We start from the raw sequence: 17,100 nt of genomic DNA, 5'->3' as shown, positions 1-17,100 counted from the left end.
CAGACAGACAGACAGACAGACAGACAGACAGACAGACAGACAGACAGACAGACAGACAGACAGACAGACAGACAGACAGACAGACAGACAGACAGACAGACAGACAGACAGACAGACAGACAGACAGACAGACAGACAGACAGACAGACAGACAGACAGACACAGTATTGGAAGTTATTATTTGAAGAGGTTGGCAGGGAGCGTGGCATCTCGCACAACAGGATTTTAATGTGGGTAGGCGATTTAGAGAGAAAACGTCAAGGAACACAGATAGACAGACAGACGGATAGACAGGCGGGACACACAGACAGATGGGACACACAGACAAATGGGACACTCAGACAAATGGGACACACAGACAAATGGGACAGATAGACAAACGGGCAGACAGACAGATGGGACAGACAAACAGACTGACTGCATAAAAAGACGGCCAGAGAGACAGATGGAACAGACAGACGGACGAGACAAACAGATAGATGGGATAAACAGACTGACGGGACAGACAGAGAGACGCGATAAATAGACAGACGGAACAGACAGACAGTCAGGACAGAAAGTCAGGTGGGACAGACAGACGGGACACACACAGTCGGGACAGACAAATAGACAGATGGGACAGACAGACAAACGGGCAGATAGATAGATGGGCAGACAGACAGATGCGACAGACATACAGACAGACAGACTGGATAAACAGACATTGAGAGCTAGAGCTCAGCTCAGTGGAGTGAAGCAGCGGGGCATGTGTCTAACCTCCTAAAATTTAAATCAGAGCAAAATAATCCGTATAACCCGAAGAACCTGTGAGTTCGTAGTTTGTAATTTAGCTGACTATCTTTGCGGTAACCGAATTAATTGCCTTAAAACAGTTTCAGTTTCAATTCTAATTTCAAGTAAGTTTCCCGGTGCAATTTCACGACCAACAAGTTGTCATTGCAAGTAAATTTCGTATCTAATTTAAGATAAAACTTCCAGTCAAACTGATTCCAAGCGCAACTTCAATTTCACCTCCAACATTTTTGGTTCAATTTGAAGCAATGTTTCAAGTCCAAATTAGGGCAAATTTATGTTCAATTTCATATCCGATTTCAAGTAGCTTTACTAGATGAAGACACTAAATCTCCTGGTGGCGCTCCACGACTGTCGTGAAGCATAGATGTTGAAGAATGTCAATCGGCGAGCACGTGGATGCCAAGTCTACGGTAAATCCGTAAATACGCTTACCCGGAAAGTGTGAGACGCAGGCCCCTGAATGGGCACGGCACGCAGCATTTGGCTGGACATATAGCCAGCATGCCCGAAATGAAATTTGTTATTTTGGCTTGGATGCTTAAAAATTAATTTTGACGTCCGGGCATGTAAAGATTGAAACAAATAATTGATATTTTGGACATATCGGATAAACAAATGGGTGGCAATTTCATCAATAAATTTATTCAAATAGCACTCTCTTGATTTGTGACATCCCGATGTTTGTTCCGGTTTCTTCCAGAGCAAGGCATGAAATTACAAGAAAAACATATGCAGACAAAAACTTACCTATTAGAAGTGGCGGAAACTTTCCAAACCGTCCGGGTGCGTAGCTGCAGTTCCTATAAAGCAAAAGCTTGGAGAACGATTTTTCTCCCAAACCCAATGGTATTCTTCCGTATCGCACACATTCACACACACACACACATTAAAAGCACTCAAACAGAAAATAAAAACCACCAAACCTGATCCGGTTGCCTGCCTACCTGATCGACCACGTCCTTCAGCTTGAGGATTGCCACCCCGACCAGGCGATCCTCACGGGCGAAGCAGTAATCCTTGACGCAGATGTGCAGCTCGAAAAACTCCAGCTGTTCCTCGTTGCCAATGATGCTTGAAGAGCAAGAATCAAAGTATTACACGCTAAATCGAAAGAGGGCAAAACAACAACACTTACAAATGGAACGTTTCGTTGTACTTCGGCGACCAGTTCTTCGACTTGGACTTGGTGGCAAACTTGCGCTTCCGGTCGTGCAGATGCGGCCCAATCAGGTTGACCTCGATGAACGGCCGGAACATGCCGGACGGGACGCCCCACTTCAGATCGTTGGCGGCGATTACTGTGTTTTCCAAGATACATATAAAAAAAGTGGATTAGTGAAAGTTCGCGCGTGATGAAATACGCGGGGAAAGTGGAGCTTACCTTTGACGGAGATCTTCTGTTCACCGTTCTCCGGATTGGACGAAACGTCGATCTGGATCGACACTTCACCCACCGAAGCGTCGTCGCTGCTGATTCCTCCCTCTGAAATGGTTCAAAATCAAGATTTTCATCCCTGTTGATGGGAGCTTAGTTCTGGCGGGGGGAGTAACTTACCTTCGGAAGCTCCCTGGCCGGAGACGAACGACTTGATCAGCGTGTCGGTCGTCTGCGTGTACAAGCTCAGGGCGTACTTGAGGCTCTGCAGCTCGGGCGACTTCTCCAGGAACGGCTTCTTCAGACCGTTGCCACCGGCGTGGAAATACTGCTGGATGGTGTCCAGGGCGACCTCCAGAACGGCACATTGCTTCGGCGAAAGGTTTTTCTCGATCTGAAAATTGAAACGCGATGCTGTTGAGATGATCCATAGAAGTTAAATTGGAAAGAGGCGAACAAACCTCTTTGGAGATATCCATAACTCCACTGAGAACGTTTTTGGCATCCGGTTTGCCGGCCATGTGGTTCTTGATCAGCCTGGACATGTCTTCGATCTTTGCGTTCGCTGCCAGATTCTTAGCGTTGTCCGTCAGATGTTTGAATACCATCTATCAAGGAGAGATTCTATCAGAACTAATTCGGAGTGAAAATATGGTGTGCAATCCTACCGCTCTATCCGCCATCGGCGGCAGCACAATGGTCTTCTCCAACGTTCGGATGACGATCTTCCACAGTTCTTTGAGAAGCCGCTTCAGTACCGTCTTTTCGCAGGACTGGGCGTACATCGAGAGCGAACCGTCCAGAAGATCCATCAACGGTCGCAGCACTTCGTCGGCTTCCATCGCGATCAGTCCGGCATCGTCCGCTGGTGGAGCGTGGAACAGCGAAGTTTGCTGCTTGACCTGCTGTAGCAGGTCACCCAGCTCACGAACGCTCACGGTGATTCGAGGCTCCAAGCTGAGAAGAAAATCGATTAAAGTCAAAGTTGGTTAGAGTCGTCAGCTTCGGTACCTCTTGGCAAACATCACAGCCAAATCATCCATCGCGGTGTTCAAGTTTTGTTGGAGTTCCTTCAGAATGTTGGCGGCGTCCTCTTCCAGCTTGTCTCCGCCCATCGAATCGAACATCTTCTCCAGTTGGACCCGCAGTTGTTGAATGTTGTTCATTAGAATACAAGCCTAGAAGAATACCGGCTCGTTAGGGTTCTGTCCAAAAAAAAACGGGAGGATGCTCCCAAACTCACCGTTCTCTCCTCGTGCATGATATCGGGGAATTCTGTTTTAACTATATCTACGTAAGCAAGCAACACCTTAACAATAGTTTTGGCGAACCGTCGCATGTACCGCTTCCAGATCTCCGGATCCGGGCAGTCCAGTTTACTAACTACATCGAAGCACTGCGTTAACTGCGTGAACACATCCACGACTGAGTTGGAGAACAGCGCATGTTCGCTACTCTTTTGGAACTGTCGAATGGAAGAAAAACCCCGGGAATTAGTGTGACCTCAAAAGGTCGCCCTTTGTAGCGGCCAAAACTCACCCCGTCCTTCTTGTCCCGCTTGAAGGCACCGTGCAGGTACTCGAGCGAAACGTCATCGTTCTCGTTCAGCCACTGCATCACGAACGGTTCGAACCATGCGGGGTATTCGGGCACGGCGCCCTTGTACGGTGGGACCTCCTTCACGTAGTTCGTGTACAGCCACTTGACCTTGAAGTGCAGATTCATGTAGGCGGACGACTTGCACAGCCGGTGCTGCTCGTGCTCCTCGAGCGCATACTTCATATCGATCGCAAACAGACTCCACATCGTGGCGGCCGATACCTGCGAAGGACACCAAAGCATTGATCAGCTGATCGATCGTAAACCCTAGCATGCCCAGACAAAAATTAAAAAGATGGGGCACCCAACGTTTTAGAAGAATGTTTTGGCCTAAAGAAATGGAGTACTCGTAGGATGGCGAAACTCCGGAATTTCGGGTGCAACTGGATTTAATATCAAAGTTGAAATTGGACTTGCCATCGAACTTGATATACGGCATTTAATTAGATTTGAATTTGGACAATTTGAAGCTTTACTGCAAATTAAACTCTGTTCTGCTCTTTTTCTTTTTCAGTCACATTTTTCCATTTTTTTCTCTGATTCTATACCGTTTTCTTGGTTTTTGTTCACTTTCCATTCGGTTTTCCTTTTTTTCTTATGCGCCATTCGCCATTTCACATGTTTCCTGCTTCATTCTTCCGTTTATCTTCGTTTCCTGCTCTTTTTTTCCTTATTTTCAGTTTTTTTTTCATGCTATTCACTTGTTTTTTGTTATTTTTTTCCCGTTTTCTCTTTTTCCTTTTTTAAGTTTTCGGATTTTTCTAACTCTTTTCAGCACTTTTCCTTCGCATTTTTCATCTACGTCTGTGCTGTTCTTTTTCTCCTCCGTTTTAACTTTCCTATTTTTCTTTCTCATTTTCTGTCTCAGTGCCTCGGTTTTGTCCCATATTTCTCCTTTTACATCCCAATTAGCCTCCTTTTTCGCTTTTCCTGTATCGGTTTCCTTTTTCTCTCTTATTCTCTTTTCTCTTTTGGATTTTCATGTTTTCTATTTTGAATTCTCTCTCTCATTTTTCCATTTTTCTGTCCTTTTCTCTTCATTTCCTGTCCCGCTTTTCGCCCCTTGCCTGAGTCCTGAATTTCTTCTGTTCCGTTTTCACCGTTTTCAAGCCTTTTTGTGCTCTTTTCCTGTCTCGTTCTTTGTTATTACTTACCCTTTCCTGCTTGTTTCTTATTTCTGGTCCCGATTTTCGTCTTTTTTCCTGTTCTATCGCATAATTTGTTTTGTTTATTTCGTTCCGTTTTCTATTATGTTTTCTCTTTCGTTTTTCTTTTTTCTTTTCCCTTATCAGATTTAAATTGACTCTCTTCGGTGAATTATTAAATGTTCTTTCTTCTTTAATATATTAGTTCTGAGGATGGCTGAATAAAGTAAGCGGAAACGTTAACAATACTAAGTTAATTTAATAATTCTCAGACCAAATTTCCGCATTATCCGTTTTGTGTTCCGCTTTCAATTTTTTCCGATTTTATTTTTTTCTCCTGCTCTCATTTTTTTTCTCCTTTTTTGTCTCATCTTTTCTGTTTTGTTATGTCTTTTTCCGTTTTCCGTCTCCGTCCCCTTTTTTCAGTCCCGATATTCGTATTTCATTGATCTGTTTCCTCCGTTTCCTGTACTACTTTTTCTTATTGTCAGTCCCGGTTTTTCATGCTCTTCATTCGTCGTTTTGTTATTTTCTTTTCCATTTTTAGTTTTTTTCGTTTCCAGTTTTCATAACTCTTTATCTTCTGACCTTTTTTGACATTTCTTTCTGTGTTTTCCAGTTCCTGTCCGTTTTACCTGCTGTTTCTTTCTTCTTTTTTGTATCATTTTCCCGTTTTTTTGTCCCTTACTTTTTCCTTTTATATCCCGTTTAATCTCTTTTAACCAGTTTTTCTCATTTCCCCTGTCGGTTCTTCTTTTTCCTTTTTTTTCTTACACTTCCTGTTCCACTTTTCGTTATTTTCAGTCGTGTTTTTCCTCATGTTTTTTCCTTGCACTCTTTTGTTATTTTCTTACCCATCTTTAGTATTTCATGACTTTTTCTCTTATTTTTAGTTTCCATCTCGTTTGTCGTCTTCGTCAATGCCTGTTTTCCGTCCTTTCTGTCTTTTTGTTTTTGGCTCCCTCTTTTCCCCTTCCTCTCCAGTTTTCTTTTTCATTTACCATTTTTCTCTTCCTTTTAATCTTTATACAGTAATGTTCCGATTTTGTCAGCTCCCGATTTTGTCTACCCCCGATTTTGTCAGCTTTTTATCCCGATTTTGTCAGCCTATAAATTTTGTTTAGCCTTTGTGCTTTTAAACATGATTTATACTACTTTTCAGCCTGCTTGAAACTATTCTGATTGTCTGGCGAGAGTTTTTGAATGAAATGATGCCTTCTTGCGAGTTTTTCGGGGTCGAAATTAGGGTATTTTTTTAGTAAAAGTTGTATAGTTCCTAAACAAGCAAAGATAGAGGAATACTATATTCAGAAATGTTGTATATTTTTACTATTTGTACAAACTTGCGAAACAAGAAAAAGTCATACAACAACCACAAAAACAGCTAAAACAGAAAAACTGATTTTAACGATTTTTTATATATGAGAAATAGGATTTTTATATCTTTGCTGAAGAGATAGAAGGTTACTGTCTTCAGCAAAATTTCTTGTAATAATATGCTGTAAAACTTTGGAGAACATATCAATGTGTTATATTGTCAGTCCCGGTTTTTCATGCTTTTCATTCGTCGTTTTTTTTTCGTTTCCAGTTTTCATATTTTTCTAACTCTTTTTATCTTCTCTTTATCACCTATTCTGACATTTCATTCTGTGTTTGGCTTATTTTTTTCCTTTCCTTTGCAGTTCCAGTCCGTTTTACCTGCTGTTTCTTTCTTCTTTGTTGCATCATTTTCCCGTCTTTTGTCCCTTACTTTTAACTTTTTTTTTCTTGTTGAGGACCTTTTTCCTTTTATATCCCGTTTAATTTGTTTTAGCAGTTTTTCTCATTTCCCCTAGCGGTTTTATTTTTCTAACTAATTATTCTCCTTTTCCCTTCCTGTTCCATTTTTCCTTATTTTTAGTCATGAGTTTTCTTTGTTTTTTGTTATTTTCTTACCCATTTTCAGCATTTTTTTGCTCTTTTTCCCTTATTTTTCGTTTATCGTCTTCGTCCATGCCTGTTTTTCCGTCCTTTCTGTCTTACCCTTTTGTTTTTAGCTCCATTTTTCTATTTCCTCTCCGATTCTCTTTTTTAATTTACTATCTTTCTTTTCCTTTTAACCTTTAGCTTGAGTTCGGTTCACCTGTTTTTCTGTCCAAATTTCCCTTTTTTATTCCATAGTTTTTCCTATTACATCCGGTTTGATCCCATTTCTTTTTCCATTTGGTTTCTGTTTAGTATTCTGTCTTGTCTCCTTTTGAATCTTTTGTTCTCGTTTTTCCTCTTCATCTGTTCGTTTTCTCTTGTTTCCGTGTCCCGTTCTTCGCCCTTTTCTGAATCGTAAATTGCTTCTGTTCTGTTTTTCGTCTGTCTACCGTTTACCCTGTACACACCTTTCTTCTGTCTCGTTCTTCAGTCCATTTTCTACTACTTTTCGACATTTTTTTCTTTATATAGGTCCCGATTTTTGGTTTTTCGCTTGTTAACTCCTACTCTATTCCGTTTGTTCGTTGATAGTTTTTCGATTGGGGTTTCCTTCTTTTCTGTCCGGTACTATTTTTCGTTTCCTTTTTATCCCTTTTGTCTTATGTTCACTTTTTTCTTCCTGTTTTATTTTCTTTTTTGTCCCATTTTTCCTCTTTCTGTTCCCGTTTTTCCATTCTCTTGCTCCCGTTTTTCTCCTTTTGTCACGTTTTTTTTCTTTTCTTATTCAGTTTAACCTTATTTTCACTCTCGATTTCTGCATTTTCTTTTGAATTCTTTCTTCGTTTTCCTTCATTTTTTTTATCCCGTTTGATCTCTTTCATTCCCTCTCGCTTCTTGTTTCTTATTCTCTTTCTTGTTTAGTTCTTGTCTAGTCTTGTCTGTCTTTTCTCTTTTATTCTAGTTCTAGTTCTTTTTCTATACTAGGTTTCCTTTTTCCTGCCCTCTGTTTTCTTTAAGTTATAAGTTTTCTTCTTTTTCGTTTTTTTTTCATGTCCCGTTTTCGCCCTTTTTGTGATTCCTAGATTAATACTGTTCTGCTTTTCATTTTTCTTCCTTCGTTTTTCTGCGTTTTCAAGCCCGTTTGTCCCGTCTCGTTCTTCTGCCTGACACTCCTCTTTTAGTTTCGGTCTTTTCCTGATGTTCTTCTTTTTTCTCGGTCTTAATTTTTGTTTTTTCGCTTTCTTCGCACCCGCTCTAACTCGTTTTTCGTTCATTCGTAGCATTTTTTTCGTTCGGCTTTTACACTTCCTGTTCCATTTTTCCTTATTTTCAGTCATGTTTTTCTTCTCTCCGGTTTTCTTTTTTAATTTACCATTTCTCTTTTCCTTTTAACCTTTATCTTGAGTTCGGTTCTCCTGTTTTTCTTCCCTTCTTTTTCTGTCCCATTTTCCCTTTTTTTATTCCATAGTTTTTTCTGATTATTTTTCTTTTCCCATTTGGTTTCTGTTCCATTTCTTTTTTTCTCGTTTTTCGTATTTTCTGCCCACCTCTCTGTTCCATTTCTCTGCTTTTCGTGTCTCGTTCTTCGCCCTTTTTCTGAATCGTAAATTGATTTTGTTTTTCCTGTCTCGTTCTTCAGTTCATTTTTCCTGTCTCGTCCTTTGTCATTTGCTAGTACTTTTCGAAACTTTTTTCTTTATATCTGTCCCGATTTTTGGTTTTTTTGCTCGTTCGTCGTATATCTTTTTGTTCGGGGTTTCCTCCCTTTCTGTCCGGTTCTGTTTTTTTGTTTCCGTTTTAACCCTTTTATCTTTTGTTCATATTTTTCTTCCCATTTTATTTTCTTTTTTGTCCTACTTTTTTGTTCTCGTTTTTCCATTCTCTTGCTTCCGCTTTTCTGTCCCGTTTTTTCTCCTTTTGTCACGTTTTTCTCTTTTCCTGTTCAGTTTAACCTTATTTTCACTCTCGATTTCTTCATTTTCTTTAGAACTCTTTCTTCTTTTCATTTACTTTTCTTTTTTATCCCGTTTGATCTCTTTGATTCTCTCGCTTTTTGTTTCTTATTCTCTTTCTTGTCTAGTCTTGTTTGTGATTTCTCTTTTATTCTAGTTCTAGTTCTTTTTCTAGACTAGTTTTCCTTTTTCTTGCCCACTGTTTCGTTTATGTTACTTTTTTTCTTTTTCCATGTCCCGTTTTCGTCCTTTTTCTGAATCCCAAATTACTACTGTTCTGCTTATCGTCTTTTTTCCTTTTGCAAAAAATATTAATATATATGCTTGACCGCATTTCAAGATCATGACAAAAAACACGATGGTCTATGTTCATAGGAACGGAGCCTTTCCTCGAAAACCCGCGTTGAGAATCGCGGCTAACACGCTGACAGACGGACAGCGTCACACGCAGTACCTTGTAAGCCGCAAGGGCCTGCACAGTATCGTCGACCTGACAGTAAAATCAAGTTACATTAAAACTTCTCGGTCGGTGGTTTCTACAGCAGACGGAGGATGAGGCACAATTTGGGTATAGAAATTCCCCAACCAAGTACATCGCTACATTAATAAGGGGGTTGTGTAGTTTCCTTTTGTCCAGCTCCACTGCGGTTCAAAGGTACATGGGTGCCAGTGGATCACATGCCCTGGTGGGTGTTGTGGGTTCAAATCCGGTTATAATATCTGATTATAGCTTGGTTCGACCCATGCACCGTCCAACATTGGACAAAGCGTAGCTACCAATAACCCCCCACCCCTCTCACCTTTCCACTCTTTCCCCTCTTTCCCCTCTATTCCAAAAAATGATGTGATTTATATATTTTGGACAGACGCTACGCGTACTCTATTTTAGAGTTTTACGGCAAAATCAAATGGTCCAAAACAGAGAAGGTGTAACGCTTGTCCAAAATACATAAAACACCCTATGTCTGACCGCATTTCAAGGTCATGACAAAAAACACGAGGTTGGTCTATCTTTTCCTCCGTTTTTCCGCGTTTACAAGCCCGTTCGACCTGTTTCGTTTTTCTGCCTGACTCAACTCTTTTAGTTTCAGTCTTTTCGTGATGTTTTTCTTTTTTCTCGGTCCCGAATTTTGTTTTTTTTTTTCGTTTGCTTCGCACTTCTCTATCCCATTTTTCGTTCATTCGTCGTGTTTTTTCGTTCGGTTTTTACTCCTGTTATTATTCCTGTCATGCTCAGTTTTTCTTTACCGTGTTATCCCTTTAGTCTTCTGTTTTTATTCTTTTTTTTCTATCCCTGTTTTACAGGGATTCCTTTTCTACCCTGTTTTTTATTCGGCTTTTCCTTCTTTTCTGTCACTTTTGTCTTCTGGTTTAGTTTTTTTTCTTCCCATTTTATTTTAATTTCTGTACTGTTTTTCCTCTTTTGCTGTTCTTGTCTCTCCACATTCCTGCTCCAGTATTTTCTCTTTTTATCTCTCGTGTTTTCTTCTTCTGTCACGTTTTTTCTCTTTTTCCGTGGAATATCTTATTTTCTTTCCCATTTCCTTCGGTTTCTTCAGAGTTCTTCGTTCTTTTCTCTACTTCTTTCTCTTTTTTATTTTTTTATCATCTTTTTCTGTCCAGTCTCCTTGTTTTTTGCCTAGTTTTCCCTCTTTTCTCTCCTGTTTCTAGTTTACCACTTTTTTCCTTTTTATGTCCCGTTCTTCCTCCTATTCTATCACGTATTTTTCTATTTTGAATGCCGCTTTTTATTCTTCGCTCTCGCTCTCCCACGTTTTTCCACTTTTTCTGGCCCTTTTGTCTAGTTTTGGTCTTTTTTTTGTCGGTCCAGATTTTTGATTTCTTTTCGCTTTTTAACTCCTTTTCTACCCTGTTTTTTATTCGGATTTTCCGTCTTTTCTGTCACTTTTGTCTTCTGGTTTAATTTTTTTTCTTCCCATTTTATTTTATTTTCTGTACCGTTTTTCGTCTTTTTTCGCTGTTCTTGTCTCTCCACATTCCAGCTCCAATATTTTATCCTTTTCTCTCTCGTTTTTTCTTCTTCAATCACGTTTTCTCTCTTTTTCCGTTCAATTTCTTATTTTCTTTCCCAACTCCTTCCTTTTCTTTAAAGTTCGTCGTTCTTTTATCTCCTTTTTTTGTTATCTTTTTCTGTCCAGTCTCCTTGTTTTTGCCTAGTTTTCCCCCTTTTCTCTCCTGTTTCCTAGTTTATTACGTTTTTCCTTCTATTCTATCACGGTTTTTTCTTTCTATTTTTAATGCCGCTTTTTATTCTTTACTCGCTCTCCCACGTTTTTCCACTTTTTCTAGCCCTTTTGTCTAGTTTTGGTTACGTTTTCCTTCGTGGTGAGAACCGAGTTTTTCAGCTATAACTTAGGAACAGCAAAAGTCTTCGAAAATTTTATCATTAAAACATTAGAAATTGACGAACAAGAAAAAGTATTGCCAAAAGATTCCATGTTTCTCTGATCATAATTTTCTGACTTTTCTTTGGAGTTTTCCACCATCACTCAGCTTAAAAATGGACTGAGAAATGGAACTGAATTGAATTGGAAATCGGACTTGAAATTATTCTTAAACTTGTACTGAAAATCGAAGCCGAAATTAGATTTTGGTATGAAATCAAACCAGAAATTGAACCAAAAGTAGGTAAAAATTGAAATTAGATATAAATTGCACTCGAAATTGTGTTTATAATTGAACTCCCAAGTTGGGAGTCGCAACTACTCTTGAAATTGAGCATGAAATTTAAATTGAATTTGAGCTCGCAAAAATATTGGCCAGATAAGTTAAAAACTGCGGATTTCTGGATTACAGAAACTTTTGATGGAGCGCGTGTCCCAGTGTACACTTGCATGGACACGCCAGTGATCCTACGGAGTAGCAAACGGAGTTTTATGGCACTCTTATTGTGGTCTTTATGACTAATTTCGGTCTTCAGAACCATCATAGGCGTGTGATAAAACTCGGAAACAACATACCTGTCCTATATTAAGCTCCTGCGGGAATTGATTAAGCACTGCACTATAACTATTCTTATCTTCCTCTATAACCGATACGCAAAGTGCGATTAGTTTGTGCCAAAAGTCGACGTTTTCTAGCTTTGGTCCGTGGTCGTTGTCCCCTTGTTTTTCGTTCGGGTCGACCTAAAATAAAGAAAGAAAAAAATGACGGACCGTAACGGAAAAGTTTCGTTTGACTAACCTGAAATTCTCGATTGTACAGCTCGTAGCAGTTCTCGAACAAAAACTGATACGTTGAGCGTAGACAGGCTTTCACGCAATCCTTCACGACGGTGCTGGCTCTAGGTGGGCTAGACAGTTCTTGTACCTGGGAAGAAGCATCAAGAAGCAAACTTAGAAGTCGCATAAGAAGAATCAAAAGAGTCGCTTGGGCACTAACCTTCATGCGGAAAAATGTAATACTGGTTAGCAGATCGACCGTGGACTTGAGATCCATCAGTTTCTCCTGACTGGAAGCGGGGAAGTTGTTGCGATACATTGATAAATCGATACGGAGAGAGTTGTGCAGTTGGTCCAGTAGTTTAACGAATTTTTCTTTCTGCAATGGAGAAACAGAAATTAGGTTCAAAAGTTCAACGATTCAGCGGCTTCGGACGGGAACTTACGCCAAAGTTGCTGGCGGCGAAGCGATCACTGGCCGAGACAGCACTCGAAGCTGTCGTGTGTGCGTAGTAAGCGTTAATGTTTGCTAGTAAGGTACTCATCACTGCCGGGACGCCCGCGCACAGGTACTTGGTCGATAGGCAATGGAAGTGCGTCATCGCTTGGTAGATGTTCTCGATGCCGTACCGCATGGCGAACTCGTCGACAATCTCCTCCGGCGTTTCGTCGAAGTAGATCTTCCAGCCGTCGTCCCCTTTGGTTTGCGGTAGATTGACCTAACCCAAAAAAATTTGTTTAGAACATCATCCCATCATCAATCAATCAATTGTAAAAGCTCACCGCTCCCAGGGCTTCCTCGCACAGATAGTGGAAAACGTTTTCGTGCAGACAGGTGTACTGCACGTGATATGGAGCCACCTTTTCCTCGCCCTTGATCTCGACGGAGATGTGCAACCGAATTGCGCCCGAAACGGCCGACTTGTCCGTTCGCTTCTCCAGATTGTACCACACGTCCATCTCGCCCGAAAGCGTCCGCACCTCGATGATTGTCTGCCCCAGGAAGTCGTCGGATTCGCGTGTTAACTTCTGTCGCAGTTTGGACTTGAGATCGTTATCTTCGTCCCAGACCCGTACCTTGATGCGATCGGAGGAGTTGTGGCATTCACTGCACGGGGAAAAAAAATTACAGCATTAATAACTTCTAACAATCTAGTAAAAGTGTACTCACAAGTTAAACTTCTCATTCCACACCGGATTCAGCTCCTGCGGCATCGTGCGCGTTCGCTTCTTCACCTTGCTCACCTGGACGGTAACGTACGGATCGCTGGTGCCGCTCTTGTCCTTCGCAATCAGTCCCTGGGCGCAGATCACGGTGATGGCAATCTTGGCCGACCACTTGCTGGTACCGTCCAGGACGCTCTGCTTGATTGCCTTCATGTGACCGGCGTGACTTTTCTCCTCGACGTTGAATACTTTCCTGAACAATCGCGTCGATCGAATCGTCAGTTAAAAACCAAAAGTTTACTCCTAAACGAGTCAATTAAATTACCTAATAACTTCGAAAATCTCCGGCCGATCCCGTTCGCGTTGCTTCATCCGTTCTTTCATGGCGGCAATCACGGAATTCGCCTTATCCTCAGCGGCACCATGTTTCGAACTTTTCTCCGACGCGCCAGCAAAACACACTGAAAAAAACCGGCAAAATAATTTCTATTCATAGAAAAGGAAAGGAAAACCTACTCTGCAAACAATCCGCATTCAGGAGATCCTTGCATTTCTCGTGGCACTTGACCGCACATTCCGTGCACCTGTAGATGAGGAATAAAAAACGGTCAATTTGGAATGAATACACCCACAAAGGACAGCACTTACCGAACACCCTGACGGGCGATACCCCACAGCAGTCCTTCGCACTCGTAGCAGTAGGTCGGGGAAGTTGCTGTCCACAGTACGAAGTTGTGCGGTGTCGTCGATGAGATCGGGTAGATCAGCGCCTGGAGGGCTTTCTTGTAGACGTGCATTTTCTAGGGGATTTTAAGAGAGATTAGTTTCAGTGTTCAGTGTAGATAGTTTACGAATAACAATTAAAAATTTCAAACCAAGTTATTAACATTGGAATAAGATAGTTAATTTCGAAAGAAAATGATAAACAAAAAGTGGTCCCAAATTGCTCCCTTACGGAACTCCAAACATAGTGGCAAGTGGTGAATAGATGCATTGGCCGTGTTTGACCTGGAGCGATTGAAAATATTTCAGCATTTACAACAAATCATACTTGTAGTGTAGTTGCTAACCAATCAGTAAATTTACGATCTTACTATGAAATAAAGTTTGAAGGTCTTAGTCAATCGAGCGAAAACTAAGTCCATGGGACAACAGCTTGAGTAGGTGGAAGCTTTTCAATTTCTTGGTACCCTACTAGCACGGTTGTTACAAAGGTGTTACTAAAATATGACTAATTTCAGTCGTAATCCGGTTGCTGCAACTAAATATGGACCCAAAGTGTGCTACTTGGGTAACCAAACAAGGCCCGATGGTGGTACCGAGACTGATCATAAAGCCTCACGAATCAGGAAGACCGGGTGTCTTTGCAGGTTTACGGAAGATCTAGCGCTCAAACGAGACCCGCCAATTAGGCTTTAGCCGACGCCATCCGGACTATTCACGAGAACCTGTCTTGGCGACAGATAAAAGCCATGACGGATAAACGTCGGCAGTGTCGAAATTCTCTGAATTCATCTCTTTGACCTGCCGGGCCGGTGGACATAGACCAATAAGTATAAGTAAGGAGTAAACAAGCTAGGAATATGAAGAACAAAATATGGTCCCAAATTGCTCCCTTGCAGAACGCCGGACATATCAACAAGTGCTGAAGAGACGCATTAACAGTGTTTGACCTAACTGCAGTTAGGTTCGATGAAAACCACGACCCTAATCTCCTCGATGTCACGACGGTCACCATTTTTACACACCTCGAAACATGTATTACAGCTTCCAGCTAACAGAAATTGTCTTCGCTCGATTCACCGTTTGAGAATGAAGCTTAATGGCTCAGCAAAAGCACAGCACTAGCATAACGACAAAAAACAATAGCAGAGATGCCATCCAGACTAGGAACCTAAGACCTTTTTAACATCTTTGAAGTGGGTAGAATGGACGATTCAGACGATTTTTCAGTAAGACAGGAGCGAAATGCATTGCGGAACAGTTTAAAAGAAAGAGGGAACACACGACAAGAAAAGGAATATGAAACATAAAAAAGGAAAGCCAAAACGGAAGAGATTAATAGCGACAGAAAAAGATTGAAAACCGATAGAGGAATCGATGAAAAACAGGTCAAACTAGATATAAAAGAGGAAATCTGAGACAAAAAATGGGATAAAAACTGGAAAAAGGGGAAAAGAAGAAATGAAAAAGGTAAACGGAAGAGAAAAAGGAAAAGCGGGATAAAAAGAAAATAAGAAAATACAGGAGTAGCACAGTAAAGAAACGAGAGCAGAAAAAGAAGAAAATGGATCGCAAAAACAGAAGCGATAAAGGATAAATGGAAAAACAGTACGTGAAACAGTGATGAAAAGCCAGTGATGAAAAGAGGACCAGACCTGAAACAGACGAAAACGGAAAAAGGGAAGAATAGCGAGAGTGAAAAAATAAAACTGATAGAGGAAACGAAAAAAATGAGAAAAGCTGGTCGAACGGGATAAAAAGGGAGAAAAACGTGGCTAAAAACGGGAAAATGATACAGAAAAAAAGAACAGAAAAACAAAGAAAACGGATGAGAAAAAGAGGAAAAAGCGGGAAATAAAAAAGGGAAGAGAAAAGGGGAAAAAGTCAGAAAACAGGATCAACGTGATAATGAGACAAATATGAGGCATCATAAAGAAGGAAAACGAAATAGAGGTATACGAAAAATGAGATTGAAAGGAGATAAAAGAAATTAGTAAAAAACGAAAACTGGAAACGAAAAAGAGAAAATGAGATTTAAAATTTAAGAATACGAGAAAGAATATAACAACGAACAAGTGAAAACATGAAGGAAAACAGGACTGCAAATAAGAAAAAGGCCAGGAAACGAAGAAAAATGGAACAATTAAACAGAAAACACGGAACAGAAAAAAAAGAAAACAGGAAAGGAGAAAACACGCAACAAAAAGAGGCAAAACGGGACTAGAAATGAGAAAAAACGGAACAGAAAAAAAAAACGTGTGAGAAAATAAGACGAAAAATGTCAATCCTAATTTCAAATAAAACTTCGTGTCCAATATCGTGTCTATAACCCAGTTTATTGTAAATTGTACTTCAAGCGCTAGTGAATGGAAGATAATATAGATCTACAGTCAGCAGAAACCCCTTCTTACGACGTGTCCGGCCCACCATAGCCTATCTACTTTTGCTAGACGTACGATGGGAATCTTGCCAAGCAATGCCCGCAGCTCGCAATTCATACGTCTACGCCACTCTTTGCTTTCAGTTTGTTCTTCACCAAATATCGTCCGCAGCACCTTCCGCTCGAACACAGCAAAGGTGCGTAAGTCCTCCGTGGGCAACGTCACAGCTTCAAGGCCATAAAGTACTACCGGTCCAATAAGGGTCCAATGCTTCTTGATCGTAGCGTTTTTGGTACTCCCCAGTAATATCTTTTACTGACAGGTGGAAAGGCAGGGAGCTTATGTAACGATGTAATGGTTTGGGAATTCAAACATGGGATTAGTCGTAAACCTGGTTTCGTTTGTGAATATGATTTTTTCATTGGACATTGGGACATTCGGGAACATTCGGCTTGCCGCTACAGCTGTTCGTTATGTTACGGTACGTAGCTTCGCAATTTTTATACTCGATTTTCCGTACCGTAAAACAACCATTTTCTTTCACCATTTTGCTCATAAGACGCTCTCGAATGATTCACTGATACCGCTCTTCTTTCCTTTTCACGCTTTAAAACTTTTCTTTGCGGGACATTCTTACGGAGACTCAAATATATTGTGAACTAAAAAGTTTACTTTGCGGCTCGTCCGTACTGGGATGGATTATTTTGGGCCGTTACACATTAGACCATTTAGTGGAAGAAATTTTTCAAATTTGTCCATCAAATTTTAATGGTAAAGGCTGTGCATCTCGAGTTTTGTCGGCGTTCACCGATTATGGACTGTTTCGTGTATCAACGCCATCAAATGATTTATCGGTGAATGCGACAGGAATTCTAA

The 17,100-nt window shown here is 40.7% G+C and overlaps 1 protein-coding gene across 1 annotated transcript in view; it reads right to left on the bottom strand.

The window, feature by feature from the left end:
- Positions 1–387: 387 nt before the first annotated feature.
- LOC128733158 (protein unc-13 homolog B) overlaps positions 388–17,100 on the bottom strand; it is a 36,212-nt gene continuing 19,499 nt past the window's right edge. Inside the window, exons 8-25 of the mRNA XM_053826798.1 lie at positions 13,769–13,920; positions 13,637–13,704; positions 13,446–13,581; positions 13,125–13,373; positions 12,737–13,061; positions 12,400–12,672; positions 12,174–12,332; positions 11,976–12,101; positions 11,753–11,917; positions 3,710–3,991; positions 3,414–3,635; positions 3,182–3,348; positions 2,839–3,127; positions 2,632–2,778; positions 2,351–2,564; positions 2,177–2,278; positions 1,931–2,093; positions 388–1,866 (exon numbers count right to left, since the gene is read on the bottom strand). Coding sequence (XP_053682773.1) covers positions 1,692–1,866; positions 1,931–2,093; positions 2,177–2,278; positions 2,351–2,564; positions 2,632–2,778; positions 2,839–3,127; positions 3,182–3,348; positions 3,414–3,635; positions 3,710–3,991; positions 11,753–11,917; positions 11,976–12,101; positions 12,174–12,332; positions 12,400–12,672; positions 12,737–13,061; positions 13,125–13,373; positions 13,446–13,581; positions 13,637–13,704; positions 13,769–13,920 — 3,414 coding nt within the window. The 3' untranslated portion in view covers positions 388–1,691. The remainder of the gene's footprint in view (positions 1,867–1,930; positions 2,094–2,176; positions 2,279–2,350; positions 2,565–2,631; positions 2,779–2,838; positions 3,128–3,181; positions 3,349–3,413; positions 3,636–3,709; positions 3,992–11,752; positions 11,918–11,975; positions 12,102–12,173; positions 12,333–12,399; positions 12,673–12,736; positions 13,062–13,124; positions 13,374–13,445; positions 13,582–13,636; positions 13,705–13,768; positions 13,921–17,100) is intronic.

Source organism: Sabethes cyaneus, chromosome 1, assembly GCF_943734655.1.
Source record: "Sabethes cyaneus chromosome 1, idSabCyanKW18_F2, whole genome shotgun sequence".
Lineage (NCBI taxonomy): Eukaryota > Metazoa > Arthropoda > Insecta > Diptera > Culicidae > Sabethes > Sabethes cyaneus.
This window is presented reverse-complemented; position numbering and strand designations above follow the sequence as displayed.